Raw genomic sequence first — 14,852 nt, forward strand, 5'->3', positions numbered from 1 at the left:
GGTACCTATTGTTATGAATGATATTAAGAAAAACTGGAAAATGTCTTTTAAAATGTGGGTCCCTTGTTTCAGGAGGGTGTCCCACGACAATCTCCCAGCTGAAGACAGGGTGAGAGCAGGGAGGGTTCACTACTGTCTCTGCACTGCCTCCGGCCTGGCCTGTGCCTCCACTGTGCATAGGTCTCTAGCCCAGCCTGGTGCAGGAGGTCCAGGCCAAAGGAAACGGAGTGCTAGCAGGGAGGGGATATTGCCTGTCCCTGCTGCTGCCTCTGCTTGCTCACTGTTGTCGCTGCTTGGTCACTCCCAGGTGCTGCACTTGTTTCTCTGTGCTGAGCTGGTCCAGCTTGGGCTGGGTCGATAAGAAGCCAGCTAGCTGGCAAAGAGGCAGCTTGGTGTCCAGGCAGGTTCCAGGAAAGTAGATCTCTCTCCAAGTGTTACAGCTCTTGTGACAGAAACCAGGATGATTCTCGAGCACTTTACTACCCCTAAATAGAGCCCTTATATACAGTTTCAGGGTGGGTTACGGTCTGACAGCAGATAAGGCCTATTGGCTTGGTCTGAGAGCTTGAAGATACCGCATCTGCATGTGGGAGAGCCTGAGGCACTGATGACCATAGACCTCTCTGTGGGAGGGGCTGTGGAGGGCTGAAGCTAAATGAAAAGAAACAGGGCCTGGGAGCAGAGTCAAATGCCTGCCATCCAATAAGGGTCTGGGGTTCTAGGCCTATGCTCAACCAAGTACCCAGCTGCTTCTCACAGCCCACCGCCCCACACAGAAATACAGACAAAACAGTTTTGCTGATACAGTCTGGATATTCTTGACACTCTGACTCCTGAGAGTTTGAGTCTCTACTGAAATAAAAAACTCTCCACATGAACACGATAAACATAAGAATAGCAGACTTCTAGAATTTATAATTTTGAAAACCAAGGACACACCATATCCAGTATGAGTGCTGACATCATCAGGATGTGGTAAGTACCCTCTCAGGCAGTGAACTTCAACAGGGAGAACTAAAGATATCTTACTACTCTGAAACAGAAAGTGTGATTAGACCCAAAATCCACCAACCAAGTCACATAGTTGTTAGGAAAATGACATTATATTAGGATCAGATTCTAAACACACACACACACACACACACACACACACACACACACACACACACAGAGAGAGAGAGAGAAACAGAGAGAAACAGAGAGACAATAAGATAGAAACAGGGGGTAGGGAGGTAGGGAAAGAGATAAACAGACAAAAGAGAGTGAATTTGCATTCAGAGTATGGGTGATTATTATAGGCTGAAGAACACTGTAGACATCAGTGCATAAAGTGCGGACAGAAAGGAAGATGTCTATTTTCATCCTAACTTTGAAGGAACAGAGAGGCACAATCCCATGGCTTGCAGGAACTGGCTCCTGAGAGAAAGAACTGATAGAAAGAGCTATCAGTTTTATTACTATCATAGTAATGAAAACTCATACAGTCATGAGTGCATAATTTCCAATTTCAAAGAGGAAAAAAAAAACCATTTGGGACAGGTTAAATAATTGTTCCCCAAAGAGCAATACTTAGATATGGAGCCAGTTTGAATACTCGTTTTCATACATGTATGCACTTTGACTTTCTACCACACTGATTGTTTTCACTGGAAATGAGACTTTCTGTTTATATTCAGTATAACTGAGGTTTAGTGAAAAAATTAAAATTTGATTTCTTTTTATTTTATTTTTTATTGGATATTATATTTAAATTTCCGATTTTATCCCCTTACCCCATTCCTCCCCACCACCCAGGAACCTCCTATTCCATCCCCCTTCCTCATGCTTCTATGAGGATGTGCACCCACCTACTCCCCTTCCCCCATCCCCAGTTCCCCCCCCCCCCCCGATGTTCAGCCTTCATGGGACCAAGGATCTCCTCTCCCACCTATGCCCAACAAGGCCATCCTCCCCTATATGTAAGGATGAAGTCATGGGTCCCTCCCTATGTGCTCCCAGGCTGGTGGTTTAGACCTTGGGGAGCTCTGGTTGGTTGGTATTGTTGCTCACCTCATGGGGCCACAAACCCTTCTGCTCCTTCAGTCTTCTCTCTAACTTCTCCATTGGGAAACCCTTGATCAGATCAGTGGTTAGCTGTGTGAGCATCTGCCTCTGAATGTGTCAGACTCTGGCAGACCTCTAAGGAGACAGCTATATCAGGCTCTTGTCAGCATGCACTTCCTGACATCCACATCAGTGTCTACCTTTGGTGACTGCACCTGGGATTGATACCCAGGTGGAATGGTCTCCAGATGGCCAATCCTTCAGTTTCTGTCCCACACTTTGTCTCCATATTTGCTCCCTTGAGTATTTAGTTACTTCTTCTAAGTAGGACTGAAGCATCCACACTTGGTCTTCCTTCTTCATGAGCTTCATGTGGTCTGTTAGTTGAATCTTGGCTATTTCAAGCTTTTGGGCTAGCATCTGCTTATCAGTGAGTAAATACCATGTGTGTTCTTTTGTGATTGGGTTACCTCACTCAGGATGATATTTTCTAGTACCATCCATTTACCTAAGAATTTCTCAAATTCATTATTTTTAATAGCTGCATAATATTTCTGGATCTTCAGTTCTATTCCATTGATCTTCTTGCCTGTCTCTGTACCAATACCATGCAGTTTTTATCACTGTTGCTCTGTAGTACAGTTTGAGGTCAGGGATGGTGATTCCCCCAGAAGTTCTTTTATTGTTGAGAATAGTTCTTGCTATCCTAGGTTTTTTGTTATTCCAAATGAATTTTCAAATTGCTCTTTCTATCTCTATGAAGAATTGATTTGGAATTTTGATGGGGATTGCATTGAATCTGTAGATTGCTTTTGGCAAGATGGCCATTTTTATTAAATGGCCAATCCAAGAGCATGGGAGATCTTTCCATCTTCTGAGATCTTCTTTGATTTCTTTCTTCAGAGACTTGAAGTTCTTGTCATACAGATCTTTTACTTGCTTGGTTAGATTCACTCTAAGATATTTTATAGTATTTGTGACTATTGTGAAGGGTGTCATTTCCCTAATTTCTTTCTCAGCCCATTTATCCTTTGAGTAGAGGAAGCTACTGATTTGTTTGAGTTGATTTTATATCCAGCCTCTTTACTGAAGTTGTTTTTCAGGCTAAGGAGTTCTCTGGTGTAAGTTTTAAGGTCACTTAAGTATAATATCATATCACCTGCAAATAGTGCAATTTTGACTTCTTCTTTTCCTATTTGTATCCCTTTGACTTCCTTTTGTTGTCTAATTGCTCTGACTAGGACTTCCAGTACTATATTGAATAGGTATGTAGAGAGTGGGCAGCCTTGTCTAGTCCCTGATCTTAGTGGATTGCTTCAAGTTTCTCTCCATTTAGTTTGATGTTGGCTACTGGCCTGCTGTATATTGCTTTTACTATATTTAGGTATGGGCCTTGAACTCCTGATCTTTTCACTACTTTTACCATGAAGGGATGTTGAATTTTGTCAAATGCTTTCTCATCATCTAGTGAGATGATCATGTGGTTTTTTTCTTTGAGTTTGTTTATGTAGTGGATTACATTGATGGATTTCTGAATATTGAACCATCCCTGCATTCCTGGGATAAAGCCTACTTGATCATGATGGATGCTTGTTTTGATGTGTTCTACGATGTGGTTTGTGAGAATTTTATTGAGTATTTTTGCATCAATATTCATAAGAGAGATTGGTCTATAGTACTCTTTCTCTGTTGGGTCTTTGTAAGGTTTAGGTAAGAGCGTAATTGTAGCTTCATAGAATGAATTGGGTAGTATTCCTTTTGTTTCTATTCTGTGGAATAGTTTGAAGAGAATTGTTATTAGGTCTTCCTTGAAGGTCTGATAGAATTCTTAAAAAAAAAAATCTTTAATTGCTTTCTTTATTTCTTCCTTGACCAAACTATCATTGAGTAGAATGTTGTTCAGCTTCCATGTGTATGAGGGCTCTCTGGGTTTTGTTGTTATTAAAGATCAGCTTTAGTCTGTGGTGATCTGATAGGATGCATGGGATTATTTTAATCTTTTTGTATCTGTTGAGGCCTGTTTTTGTGACCAATTATATAGTCAGTTTTGGAGAAGGTACTATGAGGTGCTCAGAAAAAGGTATATTCTTTCATTTTAGGATGAAATGTTCTCTCTCTATATATCAGTTAAATCCATTTGGTTCATAACTTCTGTTAGTTTCACTGTGTCTCTGTTTAGTTTTTCTTTCCATGATCTGTCCATTGACGAGAGTAGGGTGTTGAAGATTCCCACTATTATTGTTTGAGGTGCAATTTGTGCTTTGAGCTTTAGTAAAGTTTCTTTTATGTATGGGGGTGCCCTTGCATTTGGGGCATAGATGTTCAGAATTGACAATACATCTTGGCTGAGTTTTCCTTTGACGAGTATGAAGTGTCCTTCCTTTTTTTTTTTTTTTTTTTTTTTTTTGATAACTTTTGGTTGAAAAGTCTATTTTATTCATTATGAGAATGGCTACTCCAGCTTGTTTCTTGGGACCATTTGCATGAAAAATTGTTTTCCAACTCTTTACTCTGAGGTAGTATATGCCTTTGTCACTGAGGTGCATTTCCTGTATGCACCAAAATGCTGGGTTCTGTTTTGATATCCAGTCTGTTAGTCTATGTCTTTTTATTGACAAATCGAGTTCATTGATGTTAAGAGATATTAAGGAATCGTGATAGTTGCCTTTTGTTATTTTTATTGTTAGAGGTGGAATTATGTTTGTGTGGCTATCTTCTTTTGGGTTTGTTGAAAGAAGATCACTTTCTTGCTTTTTCTAGGGTGTAGTTTCCCTCCTTGTCTGGGAGTTTTCCATCTATTATCCTTTGTAGGTCTGGATTTGTGGAAAGATATTGTGTAAATTTGGTTTTGTCATAAAATATCTTGGTTTCTTCATCTATGGTAATACTGGCATTTTTGTTCTCTTAGGGTCTGACATCTTTTCAGGATCTTCTAGCTTTCATAGTCTCTGGTGAGAAGTTTGGTGTAATTCTGACGGGTCTGCTTTTATATGTTACTTGACCTTTTTTCTTTCTTTGTTTTGTGCCTTTGGTGTTTTGACTATTATGTGACAGGAGGAATTTCTTTTCTGATCTAATCTATTTGGAGTTCTATATGCTTCTTGTATGTTTATGGGCATCTCTTTCTTTAGGTTAGAGAAGTTATCTTCTATAATTTTGTCAAAGATATTTACTGGCCCTTTAAGTTGGAAATCTTTGCTTTTTTCTATACCTATCATCCTTAAGTTTGGTCTTCTATTGTGTCCTGAAATTTCTGGATGTTTGTGGTTACGAGCTTTTTGCATTTTGCATTTTCTTTGACAGTTGTGTCAATATTTTCTATGGTATCTTCTGTACCTGTGATTCTGTCTTCTATTTCTTGCATTCTGTTGGTGATGACTATGACTCCCGACTTCTTTCCTAGGTTTTCTATTTTCAGGGTTGTCTCCCTTTGTGATGTCCTTATTGTTTCTATTTCCATTTTTAGTTCCTGGAAGGTTTTGTTCAATTCCTTCACCTGATTAGTTGTGTTTTCCTGTAAATCTTTAAGGGGTTTTTGTGTTTTTTCTTTAAGGGCTTCTACTTATTTACCTGTGTTCTCCTGTATTTCTTTAAGGGAGTTATTTATGTCCTTCTTAAAGTCATCATGAGATGTGATTTTAAATCTGAATCTTGCTTTTCCGGTGTGTTGGGGGTATCTAGGACTTTCTGTGTTGGGAGAATGGGTTCTGATGATGCCAAGTAGCTTTGATTTCTGTTGCTTAGGTTCTTGTGCTTGCCTGTCGCCATCTGGTTATCTCTTGTGTTAGTTGGTCTTGCTGTCTCTGACTGGAGCTTGTCCCTTCTGTCTGTCTGTGATCTTAGGTATGTCAGTACTCCTCAGAAGACCAACTCTCTCCTGTCAAAATTTGTGCATGGAGGGCTGTCGAACAGCTGTAGGAGCAGAGTGCAGATGGAGACTGGCACCTTTCCTTTTTCTCTCTTGTTCAAAAAAAGTTAACTTGCTCTGAGCTGCTTGCCTGACCTGTGAGAGGCTCCTGGCTTACTTGCCAAAGGAAGGAGCTTTAGCAAGAAATTCTTTTACTTAATTTTCTGCTGCTAAACAGCACGTGTTAAACATCAGATATTGGCACTTATTTAGGCACAAATAATAAAGAAGGTAGAGTTAAGTTACCCCAGGGCTTATTTAAGCATAAGTAGTTATGTTTTAGCTCTTATTGAAACACAGAGCAGTAGCAGTTAACAGAATTTTCAGCACTTATTTAAGCATGGAACAATAACAAAGAGACAAGTTCCCAGAGTTTAATAAAGCATGTAAAAATACAGATATAGAATTTTATAAAGCACTGAGATTTATAAAATAAAGATACAATATTAAATAAAGCCCAGAGTGTTAAAGAAAAAAACAAATCAAAGCTTAATAAAGCATAAAAAGTAAGATTATAAGACCAAGGATCTTTTGGTCTACAGCCTTTGCTCAACTCTATGCTTCACCTCAGCTTAAACCCCAAAAGTCCAGGCAGGCCCCTGTCATCTCCCTACACACATCCACACCATGAAAGAACCAGTGCTGAGGGTCAGGGTAATAGTTAGAGGTTGAAGAACACTGCAGACCCTACTACAAAAGTTGTGGGCAGAAAGGAAATGTCTTCAATGATTCTGACTTGAAAGGACCAATGATGCATGGTCATGTGGCCAACAGAAATTTGATTTTGAGACAGAGAGAGAGAGAGAGAGATCAGAGAAACCACATTATCTGTAATGAGTCACCTGTGGGAATAAAGAGAAAAAGCACCATCTAGTTTACCATCCTGAAGAGACAATGTACTATGAAGGTTCTGCTCAAGCACTGCTCAGTTACATGAGCACAAGGAACCACAGGCATCACTTTCCACTTAAAGTAAAGGAGACAGCTAAGGATGAAATGTTTCTTAAAGAGCAATGCATACATAGTAAATGAATTAAATTACTCTGTGTGTGAATGTGCATGGGCCCATCTGTGATGTGTGTGTTTGTGTGTGTGTGTGAATGCTATATTCTCCCAAAGAAGGAGTAATGGACTTTCAGACAGAGACACAAGCTAAAAGGTCCTGTTCTCTCTATGCTAGTCCTGTGGACATGCTTACTGGATTAATTTCTTTCATCTTCCTATTCATTTGAAAATTACACTTCAGACACCTATGTGGACCTATAGGAATGACAGAAAAACAGACTTTCTGATTTAAGATTCCAAGTCAGATGCATTAAAAAGCTATGGAGACCCAACAGATGGAAAGGCACTGAGAAAGGTCTGCAAAGCAAAGGACATAATTACCAGTGTTAGCAGACATAAAGAGATGAGAGTAGTTCCCAAGTGTCTGACACAGTGTATACCCTGAAAGTAGAAAAACCTAAAATTATCAACAGCACACAAGTGAATATTCCAGTTAGATACAACTTTTTTTCCCACAAGGAAAGTAGTGACTCTAATATTCTCCTACAGAGAAGGGCTTTTTAAATATATGAAACCATACCTACACTTATTGTTGCCTTTAAATAAATCATTTCTATTTCTACTGTTCAAAATGAGTGCAAAGACTATGAAGTCTGCAAGTACAAAGAAATGACTGTGCAGATCCCTTACTGCTGTGAGGTGTGGGGAAGCTAGAACTGCTTCTGCTGTGATCTGATGAGAACAGTGTATGGTTCTGACTGATACTACAATAACCTGAGCATAATTATAAGCATTGCATGTTGGTTCATATGGTTTTAATAGTCCTCGTGGCACAGAGTGTGAGATTTCAAGCATTTGAAATACGAGCTTCAGATGCTTACCTGTTATGTTTTGGCTCGGATGTAAAATGTCACTGAGGTTCAACATGTTGGAGGTTGGTACGCAGGGAAGCAGTGTTCACAAGGCACTGGAGCCTTCTTCTTATCCTCCAGGAACAAACTTTATCAACGAAAACCCATTGATTATTTCAGATGAGCAGATTAATAGGTAGTGAGGCTTTGCTGGAAGACGATTAGGGGGATACATCCTAAGGACAAACTTTCCCTGTCTGCTTCTTGGAGACCATGAAATGAGTAAAATTTTGAGACTTATGGTCTTCCCACTATGCAAGAAATTCACAAATCCATGGTGTTAATTGTCTAAGGTTAGGAGACTAAATAAATGAAAATTTAAGCTTTGAGATTTTAAATATATTACTCTTGTGTATGCATGTGAATGTCTCTCTCTGTGTGCATGTGTGTGTGTGATTGTGGGACTGCATGTATTTAACTGTATGAGTATATATGCATGTGTGACCATGTGTCTGCTTGTCACTCAGTGTGTTTATGTTTAATTGCATGCATGCCTGTGTGTGTGCATGTGGTTGTTTGTGTATATTTGAGTATGTATACATGTGAGTTTGTATGAGGATATGCACCTGTATCTGTGCATGAGTGTATGAGTTTCTCTATGTGATGTTTTATGGTGGAATGTGACTGTGTGTTTGCAAAGGTTTGTGAGAGTTTTTGAGAATGTGTGGGAATCTTTGCATGTGTATGTGTGTGTATGTGTGAGTGTTTGAATGATGGCATATGTTTATGGGGAATTCTGTACATGTGTGTGTATGTGTGTTTAAATGTTTGTCTAGTGTTTGATCATGTGTTAAAAACTGTCTCATATGAGAGAATATGTGTGTGTGTGAATGAATGAGAAAGTTCTTATATATGTATAAGTATTGTGGGAATGTGTGTTTGTGTGAGTCTGTGAGTGTGTGAATGAATGTATGTGGGGGTTTGTATATGTGTGTGTATTTGTGTGTATGTCAGTGTGAGTATGTGTGTGCAGATACATGTGACATTTGTCCATTTGTGGGTCTCTGTGTATGTCTGTTTATGAGTGTGTGTGTGTGTGTGCATTTGCGTGTGAGAATTTTTATCTCTGTATGTGAGTATGTGTGTGGGGGTTGTGGGTATGTATGTATTGTGTGAGTGTGTGTGTATATTTCTGTGCATCTTTATATAATTCTTGATTTGTGTGTATGCGTATGCATGATGAGTGAGGGTGTGTAACATGTGAGTGTGGTTGTGTGTGCGTTTTGTGTGTGTGTGAGAGATAGATAGATAGATAGATAGATAGAGAGGCAGACACTTACTGAGACAGAATGACACACAGAGAGTGTGTTTACACAGACACAAACTTGCCTAGTTATGAATGTGGTGGCCAGAGACCACCTTATAGGCCTTGGTTGTTGACTGCATCCTTGTGTTCTAGAAATCAAACCCAGCTTATCAAACTTGAACATAAAGCTTTTTGCACATACAGCCCTCAGGATGCCATGACAATCACTGGATAAACAGCTAATATGCAGTGATGGCATAATTAACCTTTTATGAAAATTGATATTAGAGTTTGTGAAGGTAATATAAAGAAAATAACTTAATTTTGGCCTTTAAACAATTGAAAAATTGAAATATCATTACATCAGTATGATTTTCATAGAGATAGGGTTCTCTGTATAGTCCTGACTGTCCTAGAGCTTGCTCTGTAGATTAAGCTGGCCTTGAAGTCAGATACCCGCCTGCCTCTTCTGTGATTAAACTGTACAGCACCACTTCCAGGCCACAATACTTGTACTTCAGAAACATTGTGCATCACACTTTACTTTTAGACACAAATATTTATGTAAATGGTGTAAATAAAATAAGTAATTGTAAAATGAATTACAGTAACTTTTAAATACAATCATAGAGAAAATTTTGTGTTTGCAAAAGTTGTATAAATTTCACACAGAGACAGTATATCTGAGTAATACTATTTAATGACAATTTAAATGTAATTTAAAGAGAAACCCTGTAGAGTAGCTTTCTGAGGATAGCAGTGAACGAGAAAGCAATGATGGAACTCAAACGCTTGAGAAAAAATGCCAAGACACAAGCAGAGTGTGAGAAAAAGTAAGTGAAAAGAGCATTGGGAGGGTATTTGGAAAGGGGAAACTTGTGTTTGTCCCTATTTAAGATAGATGCACACAGCAGGCTTGTCAGAGAACCTAGAGGAGGAGACTCAAACACAGCCCACAGAGCCATCAGCATCTGCAAGACTTACAAAGGCTAGGCTCTGTGCTTCACTCATGATCCTGACAGTGGTGAGCCACTGGTCAACCTGCTGCCTAAGATGTGACCTGCCTCAGACTCATAATCTCAGGAACAAGAGAGCCTTGACACTCCTGGCAAAAATGAGAAGATTCTCCCCTGTCTCTTGCAGAAGGACAGAAAAGACTTCAGATTCCCCTTGGAGAAAGTGAATGCCCAGCAGATTCAGATGGCTTAAGCCACTCTTGTCCTTCAAGAGCTGACTCAGCAGATCCTGAACATCTTCACATCAAAGGACTCATCTGCTGCTTGGGAGGAAACCCTCCTAGACTCATTCTGCACTGACCTCCACCAGCAGCTCAATGACATGCAAGCCTGTGTGATGCAGCAGGTAGTGGGGCAGGAACCTCCCCTGACCCAGAAAGACGCCCCACTGTCTGTGAGGAAATACTTCCACAGGATCACTATGTACCTGAGAAGAAAGAAACACAGCCCCTGTGCCTGGGAGGTGGTCAGAGCAGAAGTCTGGAGAGCCCTGTCTTCCTCAGCCAAGTTGCTGGCAAGACTGAGTGAGGAGGAGGAGTGAGTCCTGAGTCAGAGTGGAGAGAATCTCCTGTACTAGGACACTGCATCTCACTTTATAAGTGCTCCTTTAAAAACTCTCATTACTTTCAGTATGAATACAATTAACCTGTGTAGATGTTTCAGCAATATTGAGCAATTATTTTCAGTGTGTAAAACTATTTTTGTGTCTGCAACCATTTGTTCTTATTTATTTATTTATTTATTTATTTATTTATTTATTGTGCTATTAATATAATTTAAGATATTTTTGTTAAATATTTCAGTCATATTTTTTAATGTAGCAAAACATCATTTGTAATTAACTTATTTTGTATTCAAATGAATTTGCTTTATAAGACACTTTGGATTAGTCAGTTTGGTATCTCTTTAACATTTTCAAATATTTTTAACATTAGAGTATACACTTTAAATATTGTGCAAATGATCAGTTGCCAAATATCAGAGAGGATAGACACATACACTGCACAGTATTTAGACAAACTCTAAATATTTTCATCTTCTTGTCTCCAGTATGCAGTATTTTTCTGGATGTATAGACAGCATGCTGTGTAGAAAAAAGCCATAGAATCTTGCTCCTGTCATATTCCTTAGTCCACATTGATCAAATATTCCCCAGATTAAATCAGCATCTGACTTCCCTGATCTGATATACTAGTCATCTACTCTTATCATTAATGAGTTTACTAATCTTATTATGTAGAATAACTTAGTTCATAATTTTATTGTGACTAAATCTGTGATTTACAGGGGCATGGCTCAACATATCAGGGGCTCTTGATCCCTCACCCTCTTTGAGTTTTGAAGGAAGAGTCTAAATTTATTACAATCTGGCACATAGTGAATGCCAGCTAATAATCCACACTAGTGAACAATTCCTGGCTTCTTAGAACTTACACTCATAGACGGACAGACTCTAAACTGTTTAGATTTCATTCTGTAAGCCATTCTAACACTACACATATGCATACACACGTGTGTGAATATTTCATATATATGTATATAAATATATAGAAAGAGTGAGAGTAAAAGAGAGAAATTCTTTTCATAAATTCATCTACTCTGAAAAACACTGACTGGTACAGTATTTCAGGTACATGTCTGTGTCTCCTCTTCAGTGTCAGTACATACACCCCTCTACAGGCCTCTGCCTGGTCTCTGAGAAATCAATCAGCTATTTTTGCATTTAGTGCAAGAAATTTTGTGACTCAGCTATCTCCCCATTGCTTTTTTTAATTATTAAATACGTTTCCAAAAATTTACAATATTTGTGTTTGAAAAAGTACAAGCCACAGTGACATTCAGAGAAAAATAGGAGACAAATAATGACACTGGTATTTCATTTGTATAAAAGAGAGATAGTGCTGTTTGCTTGAGGGGCACAGTTTCTGATTCTTCAGTTTACTGAGATGGATACAAACCATTATGACTAGCCATGCTGGTGTAGCAACCCTGTGAAACGACACAAAGAGAAAAGAAGGAAATGAGGGTTTCCAAGCAGACACTGCGGTGTGCATACTTGTCAGTGGGATTATAAATCAATCCACGTTTCTTCTGTCAGGTGCTTTGGAGTCAAGAATACCCAAGAAACTGTTAGGTTTCTGAAAGGAAAAGCAAAGTTCTGAACTGCATGAAAATGATTTGAAAGTGATAGTCAGAGACACAGGGAGCTGCAATACCAAGTACAAACAAAACAAATAAAATCAGAACAAAATTCCATGCAATGTAAAAAAAAAAATCATGGAAAAGTGTTTACACAGAGAAGAAATCAGACTTGAAGAATTCAGTATGTCAAAGAAAAATGCAGATTGTGGTTCACAACATACGTCAGATGCCTTTGTCACAAATGAGTGAGTGTGTGAATGTGTGATTGATTGTGTGTGTGTGTGTGTGTGTGAGAGAGAGAGAGAGAGAGAGAGAGAGAGAGAGAGAGAGAGAGAGAGAGAGACAGAACAAAGACAGAGACAGAGAGACAGAGAGGGAGAGCAAGAGAGCGCTTGCTCATCCTGGAATGCTGTGAAAGTTGAGATGTGGGCGCCTGTACACGCACTGGTTCTCTACTGTAAACATGGGTTCCAGAAATCACACTCAGCTCAAGTTCAATAGCAAGCCTATTTGTATGCTGCATCTTCCTGATGGCAGTAAATCATCAGATACATAGCTAATGTGATTATTTATTTGAGTTTTATATAAATTTATATTTAATGAAGGCAACATTAAGAACCCAATTTTAGGAATTTAAATATTTTAAAGTGTACTTTTACTTCAATGTATATGAATTGAGAGAAATTTGCGAACATCTTATATTATAATTTAAACATTTTGTAAGCAATGTAAATAAAAACGGATTTGAAAATCAATGTAGTTAACATTTACAGAACTTTTAACAAAAATTTTTGATTTATAATAAATTTGTAAATTTCAAACAAAGACAGTTTATTGGTGCTGAAACAGTTAATGAAAATTTAAATTAGAAAAATAACACTTGGAAAACAGCTTTTGGTGGGGAGCAGTGAAAGAGGAAGCAATAATGAAAATCTCAATGGTTTAGATAAAAGCCCAGAAACAAGTAGAGAATGAGTTAGAGAAAGAGAAAGAACAATTGGAAAGTTAGGGGAGGGCATTCAGAAAGTAAAAACTACTGTTTGCCCTATTTAAGACACATCCACACAAGATGGTCTTCAGAGAACCTAGAGGGGAAGATCAGGACCAAACAGCCCAGAAGACCAGAAGCATTGGCAACATTCACCATGGCTAGGCTCTGTGCTTTCCTGATGGTCCTGGCAGTGATGAGCCACTGGTCAACCTGCTGTCTAGGATGTGACCTGCCTCAGACTTATAACCTCAGGAACAAGAGAGCCTTGACTCTCTTGGAACAAATGAGGAAACTCTCTCCTCTCTCCTGCCTGAAGGACAGAAAAGACTTTGGATTCCCCCAGGAGATAGTGGATGCCCAGCACATGCAGACAGCTCAAGCCATCCCTGTCCTGGAAGATCTCACTCAGCAGATCTTGAATCTCTTCACATCAAAGGACTCAGCTGCTGCTTGGAATGCAACCCTCCTAGACTCATTCTGCAATGACCTTCATCAGCAGCTCAATGACCTGCAAGCCTGTTTGATGCAGCAGGTGGGAGTTCAGGAAACTCCTCTGACACAAGAAGACTCCCTGCTGGTTGTGAAGAAATACTTCCACAGGATCACTGTGTACCTGAGAGAGAAGAAACACAGCCCCTGTGCCTGGGAGGTGGTCAGAGCAGAAGTCTGGAGAGCCCTGTCTTCCTCAGCCAAGTTGCTGGCAAGACTCAGTGAGGAGGAGGAGTGAGTCCTGAGTCAGAGTGGAGAGAAATCTCCTGTACTAGGACACTGCATCTCACTTTATAAGTGCTCCTTTAAAAACTCTCATTACTTTCAGTATGAGTACAATCAACCTGCCTAGATGTTTCAGCAATATTGCGCAATTATTGTCAATATGTAAGATCATTTTTGTATCTGCACTGATTCATTCTTATTTATTTATTTATTCATTTATTGTGCTATTAATATAATTTAAGGTATCTGTGTTAAAATTTTCAATCTTACATTTTTAAATGTAGCAAATTACCATTTGTAATTAACTCATTTTGTATTCAAATAAATTTGCTTTATAAGACACTGTGGATTAGTTAATTTGATATCGCTATAACATTATCAAATATTTTTAACATTAGAGTGTACACTTTAAGTATTGTACAAATGAACAGTTTCAAATATTAGACAGTAAAGACACATACACTGTACAGCACTTATGCAAACCCTAATTTTTTTTGTGTTCTTGTCTTTAGTATGCAGTATTCTTCTGGATGTATAGACAGCATGCTGTTAAGTAGAAATTCATAGATTCTTGTTCCTGTCATATTATTTAGTCCACTTTTATCAAATATTTTCTGGATCAACTCAGCATCTGACTTCCCTGATATCATATACCGATCATCTACTCTTATCGTTAATGAGTTTCTTTTGGTTTCTTAAATATGAGTGAGATCATGGACAACAATACAAAACAGATCAAGAAAAATGACTAGCATGCCTATATAGCACAGAAAAGAAAGACAAGAAAAACCAAGGAATTAATTCCACTCATAATTGTCTCATAAACCAATTCTGGGAATAAATCCTGCAGGGAAGTTAAATGACTCTGAAATTAACC

At 38.7% G+C, this 14,852-nt stretch overlaps 1 protein-coding gene and 1 pseudogene across 1 annotated transcript; both read left to right on the top strand.

The window, feature by feature from the left end:
* The first annotated feature begins 10,013 nt into the window (after positions 1-10,013).
* Positions 10,014-10,669, top strand: LOC117708735 (interferon alpha-12-like; annotated as a pseudogene).
* A 2,746-nt stretch (positions 10,670-13,415) lies between these two features.
* Positions 13,416-13,988, top strand: LOC117709084 (interferon alpha-7). Its single transcript, XM_034503197.1, has one exon. It carries the CDS (start codon positions 13,416-13,418, stop codon positions 13,986-13,988), a length of 573 nt encoding a protein of 190 aa, XP_034359088.1.
* Positions 13,989-14,852: the final 864 nt, after the last annotated feature.

The sequence above is a fragment of the Arvicanthis niloticus genome, chromosome 5 (assembly GCF_011762505.2).
Source record: "Arvicanthis niloticus isolate mArvNil1 chromosome 5, mArvNil1.pat.X, whole genome shotgun sequence".
In the NCBI taxonomy this organism is placed as follows: Eukaryota; Metazoa; Chordata; class Mammalia; order Rodentia; family Muridae; genus Arvicanthis; species Arvicanthis niloticus.